We start from the raw sequence: 17,799 nt of genomic DNA, 5'->3' as shown, positions 1-17,799 counted from the left end.
TATGGCATCAAAGATTGGGTCATCCCTATTCTCGCATTATTCAGTTTTTGAAAAATCATGAAATGATTCGAGTAAAATATAAATCTCGGCATGCTTGTAGTAGTTATCAGATGAGCAAGAGTCTCAACTTCCTTTTGTTAGTTCATTTACTAGAGCTTTATCTCCTCCTAATAGAATTCACTGTGATTTGTGGAAAAAAAGCACCTATGAATAGTGTTCAAAAATTTTGCTATTATGCTTTGTTTGTTGATGACTTCTCAAGATACACCTGGTTATATCCTCTTCGGCGTCAGTCTAATTTTTTTACATGTTTTCTTCAATTCAAAGCTATGGTGGAGAGACAGTTTAATTCCTAGATTAAGATTTTTCAGTCAGATGGGGGTGGTGAATTTAGTTTGGTTATTTTTCATAAGTATTTGTTGGATCATGGTATTATACAACTTGTATCCTACAGAGGTACCCTAGCACAAAATAGTATTGTGTAAAGGAAGCATAGACATTTGGTGGAATTGGGATTAGCCATGCTTTTTCATGCCTCTGTACCTATGTCTTTTTGGGTTGAAGCTTTTTTGACAGCCGTATTTATAATAAATTTGCCGTCACAAATACTTGGTATGAAAACACCGTTAAAGTTATTGTTTGGTCAAGATCCACAGTCATCTGCTTTGAGAATTTTTGGGTCTGCTTCCTTCCCCTGCCTACTTTCGCATGTTGCATATAAGTTTGATCCTAGATCATTTTTGTGTGTTTTTCTGAGTTATAGTGATAAATATAAGGGATATCGTTGTTTCCATCATCCCTCTGGTTGAGTTTATATATCCAAAAAGTGTTGTTTTTGATTAGGTAGCATTGCCTTTTAAAATCTCTGCTAGTTCTACATTTTTTTATGGTTCCGATTTGCAGATTAGCAGTTTTGAGGGATGGGTTTTATAAGACAGATTGTGGACAGCATTTTCCTGTCATTGTTACTTCATCTGGTTGTATTAATGCTTCTAAATGTACAAAACCATGGTTTGATGATGTGACTGACCCAACACTGGCATCATCTGAAATGTTCTAGTTCTAGTTCAACTGAAATGTTTAATTCAAATGTTGCTGGACCCAATACTTTTTCCTCCCCAAATGAGCTTTCAGGCTCTCATCCCATTACAAATCCACAAACTATTGCATCATTGGGGAATGACACTTCGCAGACTCAAAATTCAAGCCCATTACATACTATAGTTACTCAGTCCAAGGTGGGTGTAATGATGCCCAATCCACACCATGCCCTTACTAGTATTAGTATTCCTTCTTAACCCAGCTCAGTAAAAGAGGCTTTGGCCCATTTTGGGTGGTTTAATGCCATGAAAGATGAAATGGTGGCTTTGGCGCAAAACCAAACGTGGTCATTAGTTCCCCAGACCTTGGACATGAATGATGTAAGTTGCAAGTGGGTTTTTGGAACAAAGTTAAAAAAGCTGATGGATCTCTTGAGAGGCTTAAAACACGTTTAGTTGCCTGAGGCTTTACACAACAAGAAGGGATTGATTTTTTGAGACTTTCAACCCGGTGGCTTACAGCATCTTACAATGATAAGGCTTGATTTATCTTTTGTTGTCAATATGATTTGTCAACCCATGCATAAGCCCACTATGAATGATTTTACATTACTCAAATGCATCCTCCACTATGTCAAAGGGACTCTTGATCATGGGCTTCATATTAATCAACGGAGTTCATTTCAGTTCTACGGTTTTTCTGATGCAGATTTGGCTAGTTGCCATCGACGATCCACCATTGGCTATTGTATCTTTTTAGATGGCAATTGTATCTCTTGGAGTGCAAAGAAGCAGCCCACGGTTTCTCAGTCAAGTACCGAAGCTGAATATCGGGCTATGGTGTCAGCCGCTGCTGAATTAACTTGGCTGAGCTTCCTACTACAAGATATAGGCATTTCTCAAGCTTCACCTATCATCCTCTTTTGTGACAACATGAGTGCTCTCCACATGACAATTAATCTCATTTTTCATGCTCGAACTAAGCATGTGGAGATGGACTATTATTTTATTCAGGAGAATGTGGCACTAGGACATTTGGTCGCCCGCTTTGTGTCTTCTAAACATTAGGTTGTCAATATTTTTACCAAACCTCTTCCACGGCGAAAACTTCAGGTTTTATGTCGCAAACTTGGCCTTCTACCTCGGCCTAGTTTGAGGGGATGTAGAGACACGTGTGCGTGTATGATCTCTAATGATCTCTATAAATAGTATTGTGATGTACTCATTCAACAATTAATGAAATATATTATGTTTCACCGTTTCTATATGAAATAGTATTTTTTGATACATCTTTTATAAATTAGATGAACCCGTATTTAGTATCTGCAGTTGAAAATTCGCAACAACAAAAATTCATCAAATCAGATAAATCATAAAAAATGAATAATTTTGGATTTCTGAAAAACTTTTGGATTCAAAATCAATTAAAATGATGAGAATTCCATCGGATTTGGATGTGGCATTTGCTTAACGATTCATATGCATATAATAGCATTCGAACTATAAGGAAGAATACATTTACACATTAGTGGTGTCAAATGTTTGCTTCAGTTCGATCGCAATCAAGCTTAATAAGTTTAATCTTGGAATGAGAGACCGAAAACAAAATGTTAAGTAACATTAGTTTTATTTATCCATTTCGTTTCGACCTGATGCAGGTTCAATTTTTCAGTATTAACTATATATTCAAAAATTGGTAGTGAAGAAAAATTCAATAAATGCTCTTTAATTTAATTTCCCATCATCCCATATTAAAACAAGTGGATGACTATAAATAAGAAATTAAATATATTGATATATTAATGTTGTATTTGAAAAAAATGGAAGATAAATAGTAAAAGGAAGAATATAAGACAACTAATAAATTGAGGTCAATGAATAATAGTTTGTAAAGAAATTATTGATTTGTAAAGTGAACGACAAGATTAATGGAAACATTGTTAAAAATTAAAATTTTCACTCATAAATTCATATTCACAACTTGTAATATATCTTCATGCCATAAAGAATTTGACAACTAATATTGGATTCAATTAAACCCTAAACCCTTAACTTTGTCAACCCATAATGCATTTTCTTTTGAAATGTTGTTAGGTGAAAGTGCATGATTATGTTATGAGATCAATTTCTAGTAATCAAGAAATAAGCACTACCAACGCTTCAAGGTAGGTTCACAAGTAATTCATTGAGCCATTTAAGCCTGCATTTGTTTCCATGGTCATCTGGGGTTTGTGTGGCGATTTCGTCTATACAATCATATTATCAATAGTTGTTTAAGTAGAGAACTTCTAAAAATATTATGGGTGGACCTTTTCTCTTGCCGAATTTCAACTGAATGAGATGTTTATACATATTGCTATTTTATCAAAACATGTCGAATCACAATTTTACCCAAATGCTCTTAGGCAATGAATTTACGATATTGCTCCTATTTAAACGCTTGTCGCCATCTCCGGCCGCCACCACCACTGCGTACAAGTTAACGGCCTATTCTAAAGGATCCAGATCAGTTTTTTTATTGAAAAACTTAGTTCGGATTGCTGGGCCTTGAAGAAAACACAACTAAATCCTTTCACGTTCAATTTTCTGCAAAAAGGATTGGGTGCTGTATAGGGATTTATGTGAACTTCACTCCCTGAAATCAAGCAATAGCTCATTCTCAATTTCATTTTTTTTTTCAATGGAAGGTGAGAAATAGAACTGTAAAATTTTAGAAGAAGTTGAAGAAGACAACAAGAGTCATGACAAATCTGCAAATTTTGAATGAACAACAGACACGGTGTTTGATTCTAGATTGACAAGTTACAATGGAAGCAGGGAATGGTCTTTGTATTTATAGGAATTTAGGGAATATCCAAAATATTAGCTTACCAAGTAAAAGGTTTTGGAGAACCTTTTATGGATGGATCGGAAAACTCCAATTTTAATTTTTTCTAAAATCAAAACCATCTGTAAAGTTAATCCAGAGGATTATGAATCCTAACTAGGTTTTCATTTATCAGATTACGTAGATATCGTATTGATATGCTAGTTGATCAAAGGTAAATTTACAATACTGCCTAAAGGGCATTTGTAATGGGATAATCGGATAAGGCATTTATGTCATTTTACATAATTTTAAATTTTAAATGAATTAAATGAGAGTAAGCACATTTATGTCATTTTACTCCATACTTAACAAGAAAAAGTAATTGTGAATATCTTGTAATTTTTCAAGTGAGTGTTATCTAATTTAGGGCGTAATAGTAGGTCACTGACTCACTAGTTTCACCCGAATAATAGGGAATTTGCTTGGGTCATAATTGCTTGGGTCATGAACATTAATTGCGCATGACCGTCAAGTCGAGATTTCGACTGTTAGATCCAAAATCTCGGTCGAGATTCAATATTGATTGTTGAATTTTGACAGTCAAGATCAAATTTATACTAAAATTTTGATCCGACAGTTCAAAATGTGTGGCTTGATGGTCCTACGCATTTATCAAGCAAGACCCAAATAATAGTGGGTGCTGTGTATAAAAATTCCAAAAAAAATATTATTTCTGACCTACAAAACTATCATAAATAAATTATTTCTTCAACTTAATGATGGGCCCGGCCTATTGGGGAGAACCAACTAGAAATGTCATGACAAAATAAGCACTACATTCACAGGTAATTCATTTATTTTATCCACACACAAAGGCAGAGAGAATTGGCAACGGCATTCAAGTCTTCCTGAATGGCTGAAACGATTTCATCTCTTCAAGTATAATTTTGTTCTAATTATGGGGTAAATGCTAACTTGTTTTCATATGTGCATTGCATTTAGGAAGCCAAACTGCACACATGAAATCTGGTGTTCCCAATCTGTGAAATCTGGTTTGAAGGCTTGAAGAAGATGTTTGAGATATCCAAGTTGGAAATTTTAGCTGATCACAGATAGAGGGAAGGGGCACCTTCTCCAATCAGGGCTAGCTTAGATGAGATGTTTACACCGGGTAGTTTTGATTTGAAGTGTTGATATCTAAGAATTCAGCCATTTCATTTACCTGCAAGTTTGTCATCAAAACATGTGGCACCACAAAGTTTTCGTCATAAAAATTCTAGTTGGAAGAAGAGTTTTCTTTTCTTTCGAATAAAAATGATAGTTTAACATAGATGAAACTATAGTCAAATTTTATTGTTACAATAATTCCCAAAACATCATTAACATTCATCATTAAGAGCTTATGTGGGGAGATAATGATAAATGATACCAAGTGCCTATTCTGAATTTATTTTTTACTTCCAGTCTAGCTATCAAAAGAAAAATCATTGCAATATCAAATATACATTGTTTTTTTATATTGAATACATACCTTACAAGTTCATAATAATTCAGTATAATAGATTCAGCATTGTATAGTTTCAAAATCTCATTTAAATTGTACTGAATAATTTATACTCTACTAGTTAAGTCCACATGTATTGGACCCGATTTGTTTCCGATCTGGTCCTGGTTTCGATATTATCAGGCTTGAATCGTATTCTGGAAATTCTGAAATTCATCAATTTGATTATAGCCTACCGTCGACATAATGATATGTGTTTTACCGGGGGAAAAAAACGACATGATATGTGAAGGGCTTGAGATAGAGAAGATTCAAGAATTGAGGAGCTTGCCCATCACATTCAAAATCGGGGGATTGATCTTAAGGGAGTTAATATTAGGGGAGAGAAAATTGTAGAAATAGTTATGTCCTTATGTAGAAGAGGATTATTAAGTCTTCTAACAATGGAAAATGGCAGCTTAGTCCAATTAGAGAAAAGCTTTATACTATATATACAACAGTAGGGTTTCTTCAAACCTCAAAGAGATTCAAATTTTCGACCTCCTACTATGAGGTATTGATATTTTTCAACTGATTCAAACCTTTCATTTTTATACAACCATGAAAAATCAACTCAATCAACACTAACTTAATCAAATAAATTAGAAGTAATTCTGTTTTAATGAAATTGTTCAAAATTTTGAATGTTATATGATGAAACTATCCCTTATATCATGTAATGACCAAACCAACCCATGAGCACATTCTAGTTTCATTGTTCTACCAAGCACCCCAAGTATGCGTTTGGTAATGTTTCTGTTACAGGGGACCAATTCTTGTGTAAAACCATTTTTACATGTTTCTATGTTTAAAGAACATTTCTTTTTTTAAATCTTCTTTTTTTATTATTTTATTTCTTCACTTTTTTTTCTCTTCTTATATGTGAAATATCATTATTTGACCCCTTAATATTCAAAATAATTTTGAAAGTAAAGAGGTAAAGATACTAGGTAAAACTGTCATTTTTAATAAAGTCAAATTTCATATAGACCAATAAGAACAAATTACATATAGACCCCCTAAATTTTGAATCAATTAAAAATGCTCCGTTGCTATTAAGTATTGGGGTTAAATGATGATATCATTAGTTAACAAATATACTAAATACCAAATTTATCCTTCTTTCTTCTGGTGCCCTTTAAAGAGAAAATTACATGTAGATCCCCTGAAATTTTCCTTTTTTTTACAATAACTTGTAATAATCATGCATTGCAATAATTTCATCATCATCTAGATGTACAATCGAATTAATTGCCCCTATATCCTTGGGGAAAATAAAAATGAAATTATTTGGGGCCTTTATTGAATGGGCCCAACCAGCCCATTATGCAGAAGCAACTGGAATTTTCTGATGGATCACAATATAAGCACCACCTGCTAATTGTAAGTTAGTTCACAAGCTGTTCATTGCTTTTGCTCACAAATAAACCAAGAGTTCCCGAGAGCATCCATTGAAAGCTTCTTCAAAATGATTTCGTCTCTGATACTCAAAGAACGCTTTCTGGCGATGTTATTTTCGTTTTCCTAATAAGTTATGGCCTTTCCTACTCTCCAAAATCTTGGTTGAAGACTTTAAGAGGTGACTAGAGATATTATCCTTTCCAGTTTGGAATTTTTGTTGCTTATAGAGTAAAAGGTCTGCCTTCACTAACTGGAGCTCGGCTGGATGAGAAAGTTTATATTAGGTAGCTTTGTTAATGAAATGCTCAATGCACATTCAAATCCACATTTTCTGGTTACTCTTACAAGTTTGTCATCAAAACATGTTGCACCACAAAGTTTTCACCATACAAACACACGGTTCTAGATCTTCTTTTCAATGGAAGTGATAAGACTTTGCAGGTTAGAAGATCTCTCATAAAAAAATTTCTGTCTTCTTTTTTTTGCCAAAATAAAAAATAAATAAATTCTGTCTGATTAGATATCCCAAAACTACTTGAAATGCATTATTGAAAAACTTATGTGAAGAGTTAATGACTTCTCAAATGTACGTTCTTTCCAAATTACTTATTCATGATGATAGCTATTCATGAGGGAGGCATACGGCATGAATTTTAACAATACCTGAGAATTTTTCATGCAGCAATAAGATCCTCGGCGAGTTTGTAAATCATTTGAGGATAGAATCCCGGACGAGTTTGTAATCATTTGAGGATTACACATGTGATGGAATTTAGATGACATTGGAATTAATAGGGTTTTGGAGTTGAAGGTATTTTGGCACAAAAGGACATTTAGCAGGTCAGTGCGGCAAACTGTTTAAGGATTATCTCAAGGAGAAATTCGATAAAACCGTGTGTCAACTGTGTCCTTTCAACACCAAAGAACCCAGCCAGTGTTCACTTTGTCATTTTGTCCTTTCAACACCAAAGAATCCAGCCAGTGTTCACTTTGTCATTTCCATTATGCCTTCTTTGGTGTCCTCTCAACCCAAAGATGTAGGGGAATTAAGAATTCATTAATATTTGTAAGATGTAAGGGAATTAAGAATTAGTTAATATTTGTACTCATTTTAAATATTAAATACAAATTTACTTTTATATTAAATAAATACCCTAATAAGGGTTTAAAAATGCTATTAGTAGACAGATTCAATATAACAAATTCAGCATAATATACTTTCAATATTTGATCTAAATTGCACCAGTTTTTATATATCACACTAAGGGGAATTTAAAATAGATAAATAAATATGAAGGCTGGTTTACAGTAGTTCACATTACTGAGCTTATTTGGTTGAATGCTTCTTATGCAAATTCTATTTAGGTCTGTATAAAGCTCCTTGATATGTCACGGAACTGATCGGGGATATTCAAGAGGTGGCAGCGGGCTTCTAAAATTGTGTTTTTCATCATGCAGTGCGTGAACTTAATAGAGGCTGACTTTTTGGCGGAGTTACACCCTTATGTACCTGAAATTTTCTTTACTCCTAGGTCCTTAACTGAGACGCTCGTTCATATTGTTATGGACGACCCCAATGGTAAGAGCTACTTCAGATTGTAATTTTACTTTTTTGTCTTAATACAAGCTACCTTTTTTCAAAAAATAAATAAATTCTATTTATGTGTGAATGTGGATTTTTAATATGTGAGTCGAAAGCAAACACAAGTTATTATATTCATTGTAATTTCATCAACTTCATTCTAGTACATTCTCTAATAATTATGCAAGTGATGCTATTTTTTTTCTTGGATAGAATTGAAGTGGAACCGTTGTGAAACGAGCACTAGGGAATTCAGTTTAAGTTTTAAGAAATCCATCAAATTTTTTTTATCATATCTGGCTGTAGTATTTCTTTAATAAACTTGATTTGGACCCATCATGTTAAGGACCTTAAGGCTATTCCAGTTGGTTTGGTTTGGTTTCAGAAGACCTTAATAGGTTTAATTAGTCTTGGAATGAATGAGACAAATAGCAAACATTTCAGAAATATTTGTTTTCCTATATATTCCAATTTGGTGCAAATTCAAATTTTCATTATCCAATTGTTTTACTTTAGAAACTATGTCTTAAAAACCTAACTATAAGTAGAAGACAGAATTTAAAATTGCAGACGATTATGCATGTGAACATTTACACTACTTTACAAGCCTTTTTATGTTTATGTATTTATGTTCCAATGGATTCAATCGGCAGTGCTCCAACTTATTAAATTTTGCGTGATCCTTACCTTATTGGATAATCAAATAAATTGATTGGTAGAGTAGCAAGTTCCGTACTTTTCGGCGGAGAGATTGTGGGTTCAACCTTTACGAATGACATATGTAATATTGGGAAAACATCATCTACTGTGCACAGCAGTGCGCTTATATGTCAAACAAGTGACACATAGAGTTATGTGTCAGATTAGAGATTTTTATCCAATCCATTTCTTTTGTAGATGTAAACATTTGTTCTTACGTCACATAAAAATGTTAGAATTGGATTTATAAAATAATAATAAAAAATTTTATTATTTTAATTTAATCACAACCCTTTGATATGACTTGTGAATGTGTGTCACACATCCACAAGTAGAAATGGATTGGATAAATTTCTCAGAACCGAACAACTTCTAGAAAAGTATTGTGAACTTATCAAACTTCAATGGTTCAAGTAGAAAACTGTTGAGGTATTTGAGTTATCCCCAACTTAAGCTCTAATTTAGGTCATCCAATTAGTTAGGATCCAATAGTGTAATGGGCCTTATGAGAGAGTTTAATTAACCATAAAACTTAGTGTTATTATATAAATATTAGTTAAAGGCAATTGCAAAACCTCACCACACTACACCCCACTGCACTAAACTTGGGGAGGACCGACCTCTTTGCTTGTCATGTATCTTCGGGATACAAGTTGGCAGTCTTATTTCAGAAAAGGTGAATCTAACAATATGCTGGAGCAATTCGTTGTTGGCTTCATTTCTAGTATGGCTTTGGCTTTGCCTCTAGCTATTTTTGTTGGCAAAATGATGAAGCAATTGAAACTTGAAAATATGGACCGAAAAGTCACTAACTTAGCAACAGATGTTGTTAAGGAAAAGATATACTTGAAACAGATATATTTTGATAATCAACTGAAATACTTATCCATTTTTTAATGGCATCAATTTGGTCTTAGATTGGAATGTTAGTCTTATTTTAGGAGATATCTTAAGGCCATGTCAGGATATTAATGTATGTAATTTTCTTTTTATTTCAAGAGTGTAATGCTTTACCAAACACTTTGGCTAGGAGGGCCTGGTCAGTGCCGAATTTGACTATTTGGCCCATTTTATCTCCCTGCCTAGTGGATTTCTTACCAAGAGGTTGTTTCTCTCGGTAGCTTTTTTTTTTTTTTTTTGGTTGCTAACCCCGGTTTCCAAGGCTTTGCAATCTGGTGTTCGACTCGGATCGCACACCTGGTTGTGGTAGGTGAGTCTCCCAGTGGAGATTTTTTGCATCCACAATGTTTCGATACTGAAATCTTGCTTAAGCGAACCAAGCTACCATTTGGACCAACCCCCGTTGGTTCTCTCGATAGCTTTTAATGAATACAGTTAGTTAGTTTAAAAAAAAAAAAACAAAAACAAAAATAAAAAAAAAACAAAACAAAACAAAACAAAACAAAACAAAACAACCAGATACTCATTATATAATAATGCTTTAAGCAATATTCTACTTCAACCCTAAACATCAATAGAAACAACTTGCAATAACAACAAGATCACTTAAATGGTGTTGGAGTTTCTATGAAGGATGAAATTGGCAGCAGCTTTTGACAGTCCTCCACTGTGGTTGAATACAAATATCCAAAAATTAGAATATCACTTTCAGTGACCTGTCTAATGGCTCAAATATTAGGCATTGATTATTTGGTAAATTTAATTTACCAGAAAGTACATTCAATATTATCCAAATAACCCTTCGTATTGTGGGTGGGACCCGTGCGGTGGGGGTTGTTTAGACTTTAAAAATTAGAACCAGAGGTAGAGAGAGAGGTCAGTCACCGTTACGCGCATATCTCTTCTCATCCTGACCGTCAGTTGAAGTGTTGGAAACGTCGGCAGTCGGTGACGGAAATCACGAAACGCTAATTCCGCAATTTTTGGTAATTTTTAGACGACAAAAATAAAGCATATTGGTCGGAAGTGGAGACTACACTTTTACTAAATTATTTTTAATGACAATGACAATGTAGCCCCATGACCTACCTGGCTACCTTATAAGACCCTAACTACGTGGACCCCACTCTCAACATTTACTTTCTTTTTAATGACATATTCCTCCACCCACAATTCTCATTTGCACGATCGTGCTTCTTTTTTCTTGATCATGATTTCATTTCTAAAATTAACATTTTTTTATTTTATTTTCTTATATATCCAATTCCTTCATAAAAAATAAATGATCATGGTTGATACAAATCATATTAAACCCAAAGTACTACGTATGATATAATGCATTTGTTATGTAAGATAATTTATTTCTCAGACGTTCTACTACGTGGGAGAAACGAATTTTGTCAAAACTTGAAATTAATTTGAAAATTTCAGCAACTAAACTTATGGCATCTTTGTCGTATGAGTTTTCTTGTTTATTTAGTGCCTTAACAGCATATAGACAGTTCAAGTTGATCCGAACTTGCCTTAGTAGAAGAGTGATTGCAAAGAAGATGGCATCACGGATTGCCTCCAACTCGATGCCTCAACAGAACTACTATATGCAGTGGAACATTTGGCTGCAAAGAAACCCCTTTAGCATTCCAAATTATGCGACTTTTGGATCCCTTTGATGTCTCATTCAACCAATCTAAATCTATAAAAATGAGATGGCATGACCGAGGAAGAGAAGGTGACAATATAGAAGTGATTGAGCGAGGAAAGATTTCATCTTGGTTTTCTTGCAACAAGTGTATTTCAGCCAAGTAACAACAAAATGCAACCATAGTTTTGTCCAGAAGTACATGATTGCCATTGTAAAACTGGTCGTTTCTCACTTTCCTAAGTTGCCAATTGACTAATTCTACAACCACTCCAGCAAAACTACCACCACCACCTCTTCTATCAAAACTATCACCATTTGCAAAAAAAATCTTTATACACATAAATACAAGTTTTTCGGATGCCATTACATGTAGGTCCCACATGACTTATTTCATCTATTTTTTTCTTTTCGATAGAACATTTGGATCTCTTATTTACATTTACATATGCTCATCTACATTGGAAGAGGGGAAAAAAAAGGCAATGGAGTCCACCACATGAGGTACAATAAATGGTATAATGAATGAATACAATTTCAGAAAGTTTCCTTCCACATTCGATTGCCTCCATTTTGGTACCAAAGCTTCCCACCTACATTGGGCCATTGAGGTGTGGAGGACAAATACCTCATTCATTATTTTTGTCAAATACCTCAGTGATTATTGGAACGATGGGTCCACCTTTTTAACCTTGTGGGCCTTTGCCAGCCTTTTCTTTTACTTTATTACTTGGTAAACTAACCAGTTGTTTTTCACGTGTTTCTTATGCTGTTCAACAATGATATGCCGGTGTTCTATGGTTATTATTATTAAATTAATATCTATAATTTTATAAGAATGTAGACAATAAAATAAGAATTGTTAGATGGTATACTATCAGGGTCTGTGGGAGTACACAAGTCAACTCAAATTACTAATTAATTATAATTCTGTAAAATAAAATTTCCTTTTTTAGGAGAGGAAGCTTCCTTAAAATAGAGAAAGAAGAAAAAACTATATGTTACAACTTACAATATTTCTTACCACCATTGACATCGTCCATTGGAGAGTGTGAATGGAAGAGCATCAAGATTGAGATGGATTTCTTATGTAGATTGTACAAATCCGGCTAAGAAATTTGCATAATTATTCACTTCTCTCACGTGATGATTAGATGTGCAATGTATGAATTTCATCGCCGAGTCTCTAATTTCTAAGACTAGGTCACGTATATACCACAACACTTCATAAACCCCCTTGAATCATCAAATTGCCTATTTTTGAGTCTGAACGCACTTGCATATCCATCATGTCCATATGCTTGACTTTCTTATGATCAACAACCATAGCAAATAACTCACTACATAAAATATTACAACATGGTCTCCTCCTAGCAATGGCAAAGACCAACTTACCATTACTAGAGCGTCGAATCCAACCATATCTACCAAACCCGTCACCAAATTATTTTAAAAACTAGAGTAATTGGTAGTGGAACATGCATATTCTTTACATTTTTAGCAAGATATAACAAATCTCACCATTAAGGGGTTTAAAATTGCAATGATACACCGTCCATACAAATCCATGATTTTCTACGTCATTTTTCCTTAAAACTCTTCCGTGCATATTTCTTAAATATTTTTCATTTTAATGCAAGTATTCTCATTTATTTTCATGCTTAAATAGTGAAGTATTATACTTTATTAGGCATAGTAATATTTATCTCTCAAATAATATCTAGATTCCGTTGTACCTATAACCCATTGAGGAATTTGAACCAAAAAGACATTCTTCCGAAGGTTGAAAACGTTGATCTCATACAAAGAAAAATAACTGGAGACAACTTGTGGTTTCAGGCTTTCATCCACTGGAAAAAAGATATACATAAGAAATTGATGAGCTCAGTGGTCAAATCCTTTTGATCCATGTATTTGCCTATTTTCTTTGGAGGAATTCTGGTAATGAATGCCGAATGAGTTACAAGATTCAGCCACGAAAATTCTATTCTCGTGATGCAAGGATAGCATATCCTGTTGACCTTTTTTGTTTTTGAAAATTTTTAAAAAGCATATTCTGTTGACTTAAAAGCTAGTTCTGTAGTGAAAATCCTAGTTCTGTAGTGAAAATCAAATTTCTCAACCTAACGAACCCCGCGGCGGTGGCGAAGGAGCGGGAACTGGGAAGGCGCGAAACCTATGAACTACGATACGCTACAGTGGCAATAATGTAAATTAACCGTATAAGATTACAGTTGCATCCGGTCAAAACACTATACCCCACTTTCAACTTGCAAGTTGCAACACGGTACCACCGCGAACGCGTCTTCACCTAATAAAATCACCTCAACAGTGGGACCCGCGAAAATAAGAATCCCAATCTGACGTCTGATAATTTATCTATATTCAATCACATGGCATGAACCTGTGAACCGCGGGTTTACCGGATCGTCTGGCTTTTACCAATCGAATGGGCGCGGAAACTATACAATCGGGCGTTACCAGCCAGCTGTGCGGACATGAATTCAGTGATTGCAATCAGAGGTGGAATGTGGGCCCCTCGTCTCCCAATTAAAATTCCCTCATCATCCATCGAAATCGAATGAGGCGAGCACAGAGAGAGAGAGAGAGCGCCTGAGCGAGAACAAATTCCCTCAGAAACATCAGACACCAGAAATTGATAGCGAGACAGTGAGTGAGAGAGAGAGAGGGAGCGAGGCAGTGAGCCTTTTTAGATAGTGATGATCGAGAGAGAAAGAAAAAGAATTCTTTCTTTTAACTTTGGGTTTACTGGGAAGGCAAGAGAAAAATTGTGAAAGTAATGCAAGAAAAAGAAAAGCTAAAGCGGGGAAGTCTCTGTTCCTCTGCTCTTTTTTCTGTGTTAGAGAATCGATAGACATCAACCGAGAGTTGATTGTTTCGTTTCTTGATTTTCATTTGTGTCTTCAAAGAAAATGGCGAAAACGGGAGTAATTGAGACGGATTCAGAAGCAATGGCTAAGGCATCGGAGTTAAAGAAGGAGCTACAAATGCTCGTCAAAAGGATTGTGGACGAAGATGACTCCACGACTGAAACTGTTGATCAAGTCATTAAAACTGTTTTAGCGTATAAAGATTTGAAGTTCAAGAAGCCGCACCCTCTCAAGTTCGATGGCATACTATCTTGCCCTGATCAATTTCGTTGCCCTCTCTCTAAAGAGCTCATGCGTGATCCCGTCATCGTTTCTACAGGACAGGTAAATTCTTTTCTTATTGCTTTTCTTTTAGGGTTTGTTCATTGCTTTTATTTTGTACTGAGGTGTGTCTGTTGCAAGAATCTGGTTCTCTTTAGTTTTCTCCTGGAGCCCTTTTGAGAATTTCCTAATGTTGGGTGAACTTATTGTTTGACAGAATTTCTTCTGATCCCCTCTGTTGTTTCATCTTAGATCTGTAGGTTTAAATTTCCATCTGACACAATTCATTCTGGGCTGTTATTGTTAGCATGATTTACTATGATAACTGGTTTGGTTATGTTCTTATCCCTGAGCTGTACTTTGCCCTTTGTAGACATACGATCGTCTCTTCATCCAGAAGTGGCTAAAGGCTGGGAACCGGACTTGTCCTCAAACCCAGCACGTACTCTCGCATACAGAGCTCACCCCCAATCATCTGGTCAGGGACATGATCTTGCAGTGGTGCAATAATCAGGGAATTGAGATGCCTGGCTCTGTCCAAGAAAGTGATGATGAAGTGATCACAGAAACAAATAGGCAGCATTTTGAATCTTTGCTTGAAAAGATGTTACGCAACTCTGTCCCCGAGCAGAAAGTGGCTGCAAAAGAACTCAGGCTTCTGACCAAGAGAATGCCCTCCTTTCGTGCCCTATTCGGCGAATCTACAGATTGCATTCCACACTTGCTTTCCCCACTCTCACCGGGCAAGGTCAATATTCATCCTGACCTTCAAGAGGATTTGATTACAACTGTATTGAACCTCTCAATCCATGACAGCAATAAGAAGCTTGTAGTCGAGACTCCAGGAGTTCTTCCTGTGCTTATTGATTCCTTGAAGCTTGGAACCATTGAGACAAGGGCTAATGCAGCTGCTGCCATCTTTACATTATCAGCTATTGATTCCAACAAGACAATTATAGGGAAGGCAGGGGCTGTTAAACCCCTAATTGACCTCTTAGATGAGGGTCATCCATTAGCCATGAGGGATGCTGCTTCAGCAGTTTTTAACCTATGCATCATCCATGAGAACAAGGCAAGAGCTGTGCGTGATGGGGCAGCGACGGTGATCACAAAAAAGATTATTGAGCGAGTTCTAGTTGATGAGTTGTTGACCATCCTTGCAATGCTGTCAAGCCATCAAAGGGCCATTGTGGAAATGGGGGAGCATGGGGCTGTGCTTTGCTTGCTCAGTGTAATTAGGGAGACTATGTGCGGGCGCAACAAAGAAAACTGCGTTGCAATTTTATACAATATCTGTTTCAATGACATGATCAAATGGAAAGAGATAAAGGAGGATGAGGAAGCCAATGGCACTATTGCTGAGCTTGCACGAAATGGGACACCAAGAGCCAAGAGGAAGGCAAGTGCAATACTGGAGAGGTTCCGCAGGATTGATATGATCACACGTACAGCATGACCAATTCTCTATACATTACATTGTCAGATAATCTCTGTACATACTTTTTCCTGTTACATCTATTGCTTTGCTTGGATCTTATCAACCCCCTTGTATAAAATCAAATTCCCTATCATCTTTCATACACACACACACCCAGACATCAGTTCTTATACATTACATCAGGTGTATCCAATGCTTATAAATAACAAATGGCACAAAAAAGGTACTCTTATCTTTTAGGCCAAGAGTTTCTTCATCATCAGTATAAGAACAACAAAAAGTAGAAGTTGATTTTACTGGTAAGGATTTCTGTGTCTTCCCATCCGAAGAGTTGTCAATTTGCATTGAATGGTTGAACATCTTCCATAAAGGCTTGTTGGACTTCATTTGGAGTTTATTTATTAAGGATTTCTTGTCTTTGCATTCTAATAGTTCTAAAGTTGATAGGCTATTTGCTATCAGTTTAACTGACTTGTGGAGACACAAGCAAGCAATCACCATCCAGGAGAGTGCATGCATAGCTCATCTTTAAGCTTTGCAGTAGAGGTTCCGAGTCATGCCACTCTTAGTGGAATAGTGGTTCTACCATCAGTATTTGGTATGCTATGCTTAAAAAAATTGAAAAGGTGCTTGCTTTGTAATTATCTGCAATATTAACTAGTAGAGCTGGTATTGTATGTGTTGCAAGTATGTATTATATTATTAACTATGTTATCTTGTTAGGTTAGGTTATTATAATCTAAAGAAACTAGAATATACTCTGTATCTCCTTGGTTGACACTTGTGCCAGAGAAGGATAGGAATCAGGAAAGCACCATATATGTACAGAGACAGAAAGAGACAGAAGGTATTTCTCTTGCAAGTATCTTTAGCAGAATCAAGCACTTTTTACATTCGGATATAAACCACTCTTTCTATTATCTTCTATCCTTCCAAGATTCTCATCCTGTCAAGCCCTGGAGACATGCTCCACTTTTCTGCTTCCAACAACTCTTTGCTTTCATGCAGTTCTGGTCCAGGTTGGAATCTACCTTTTCTTGAAGAAAGTACTGGGTCCCTATGGCTGGTGAGCTCCGGCACAGTTTGTTTGTTGATATCTCATCAGAAAAATTAATTGTGCCGAGGGCTTCATTTTTTTTTTGGTAAACAACACTTCATTCACTAAAACAAGAAACTACAACAGAGAAAAGCATGAAAACACAAGGATTGAACCGATCCAAGGAATGGAAATTGACCATGCTGTCGAACATGCTATAGACAGGGTCATCCAGGCTATAAGGGATGGGTCAAGCCCAATATACCCTTAGAAAGAAAGCTGCAACAAATACAACACCAAATAAGCACCAACACCCACATAGGGGGACAAAATACACGCCTCAGGGGCGGACATACATACAACACGCCTTAATGGCGGACACAAAACTCTTTCGGTTGTCGCGGTGGTAGCATCAAAAGTGCGGAGAAGGTTCGGACCTGCCATCCGGCTCTGCCGTAGAGGCGTCCCTATCAAGCTCGCCGCGGAAGAACTTGTACTTCCAGATCTGGAGTTAATCTGCGGTATGCACCAAAGATCGCTGCAACCAGAGAAATTATTTG

At 35.8% G+C, this 17,799-nt stretch overlaps 1 protein-coding gene across 1 annotated transcript; it reads left to right on the top strand.

Annotated features, from left to right (window-relative positions):
- The first annotated feature begins 14,209 nt into the window (after positions 1–14,209).
- Positions 14,210–17,640, top strand: LOC149010278 (U-box domain-containing protein 9-like). Its single transcript, XM_089164141.1, has 2 exons — positions 14,210–14,828; positions 15,139–17,640. Exons 1-2 carry the CDS (start codon positions 14,547–14,549, stop codon positions 16,219–16,221), a joined length of 1,365 nt encoding a protein of 454 aa, XP_089020267.1. The 5' UTR covers positions 14,210–14,546; the 3' UTR covers positions 16,222–17,640.
- The last annotated feature ends 159 nt before the right edge of the window (positions 17,641–17,799 follow it).

The sequence above is a fragment of the Hakea prostrata genome, chromosome 7, assembly GCF_041222555.1.
Source record: "Hakea prostrata isolate BN-2017 chromosome 7, UWA_Hpros_2, whole genome shotgun sequence".
NCBI classification, from domain to species: Eukaryota; Viridiplantae; Streptophyta; class Magnoliopsida; order Proteales; family Proteaceae; genus Hakea; species Hakea prostrata.
This window is presented reverse-complemented; position numbering and strand designations above follow the sequence as displayed.

What these genes read in the sequence shown, in the direction of transcription:
- LOC149010278 (XM_089164141.1), top strand. Translation starts at nt 14,547, where the DNA reads ATGGCGAAAACGGGAGTAATTGAGACGGATTCAGAAGCAATGGCTAAG. An exon ending in TCATCGTTTCTACAGGACAG is followed by an intron (nt 14,829 to 15,138) that starts GTAAATTCTTTT and finishes TGCCCTTTGTAG; the next exon opens with ACATACGATCGTCTCTTCAT.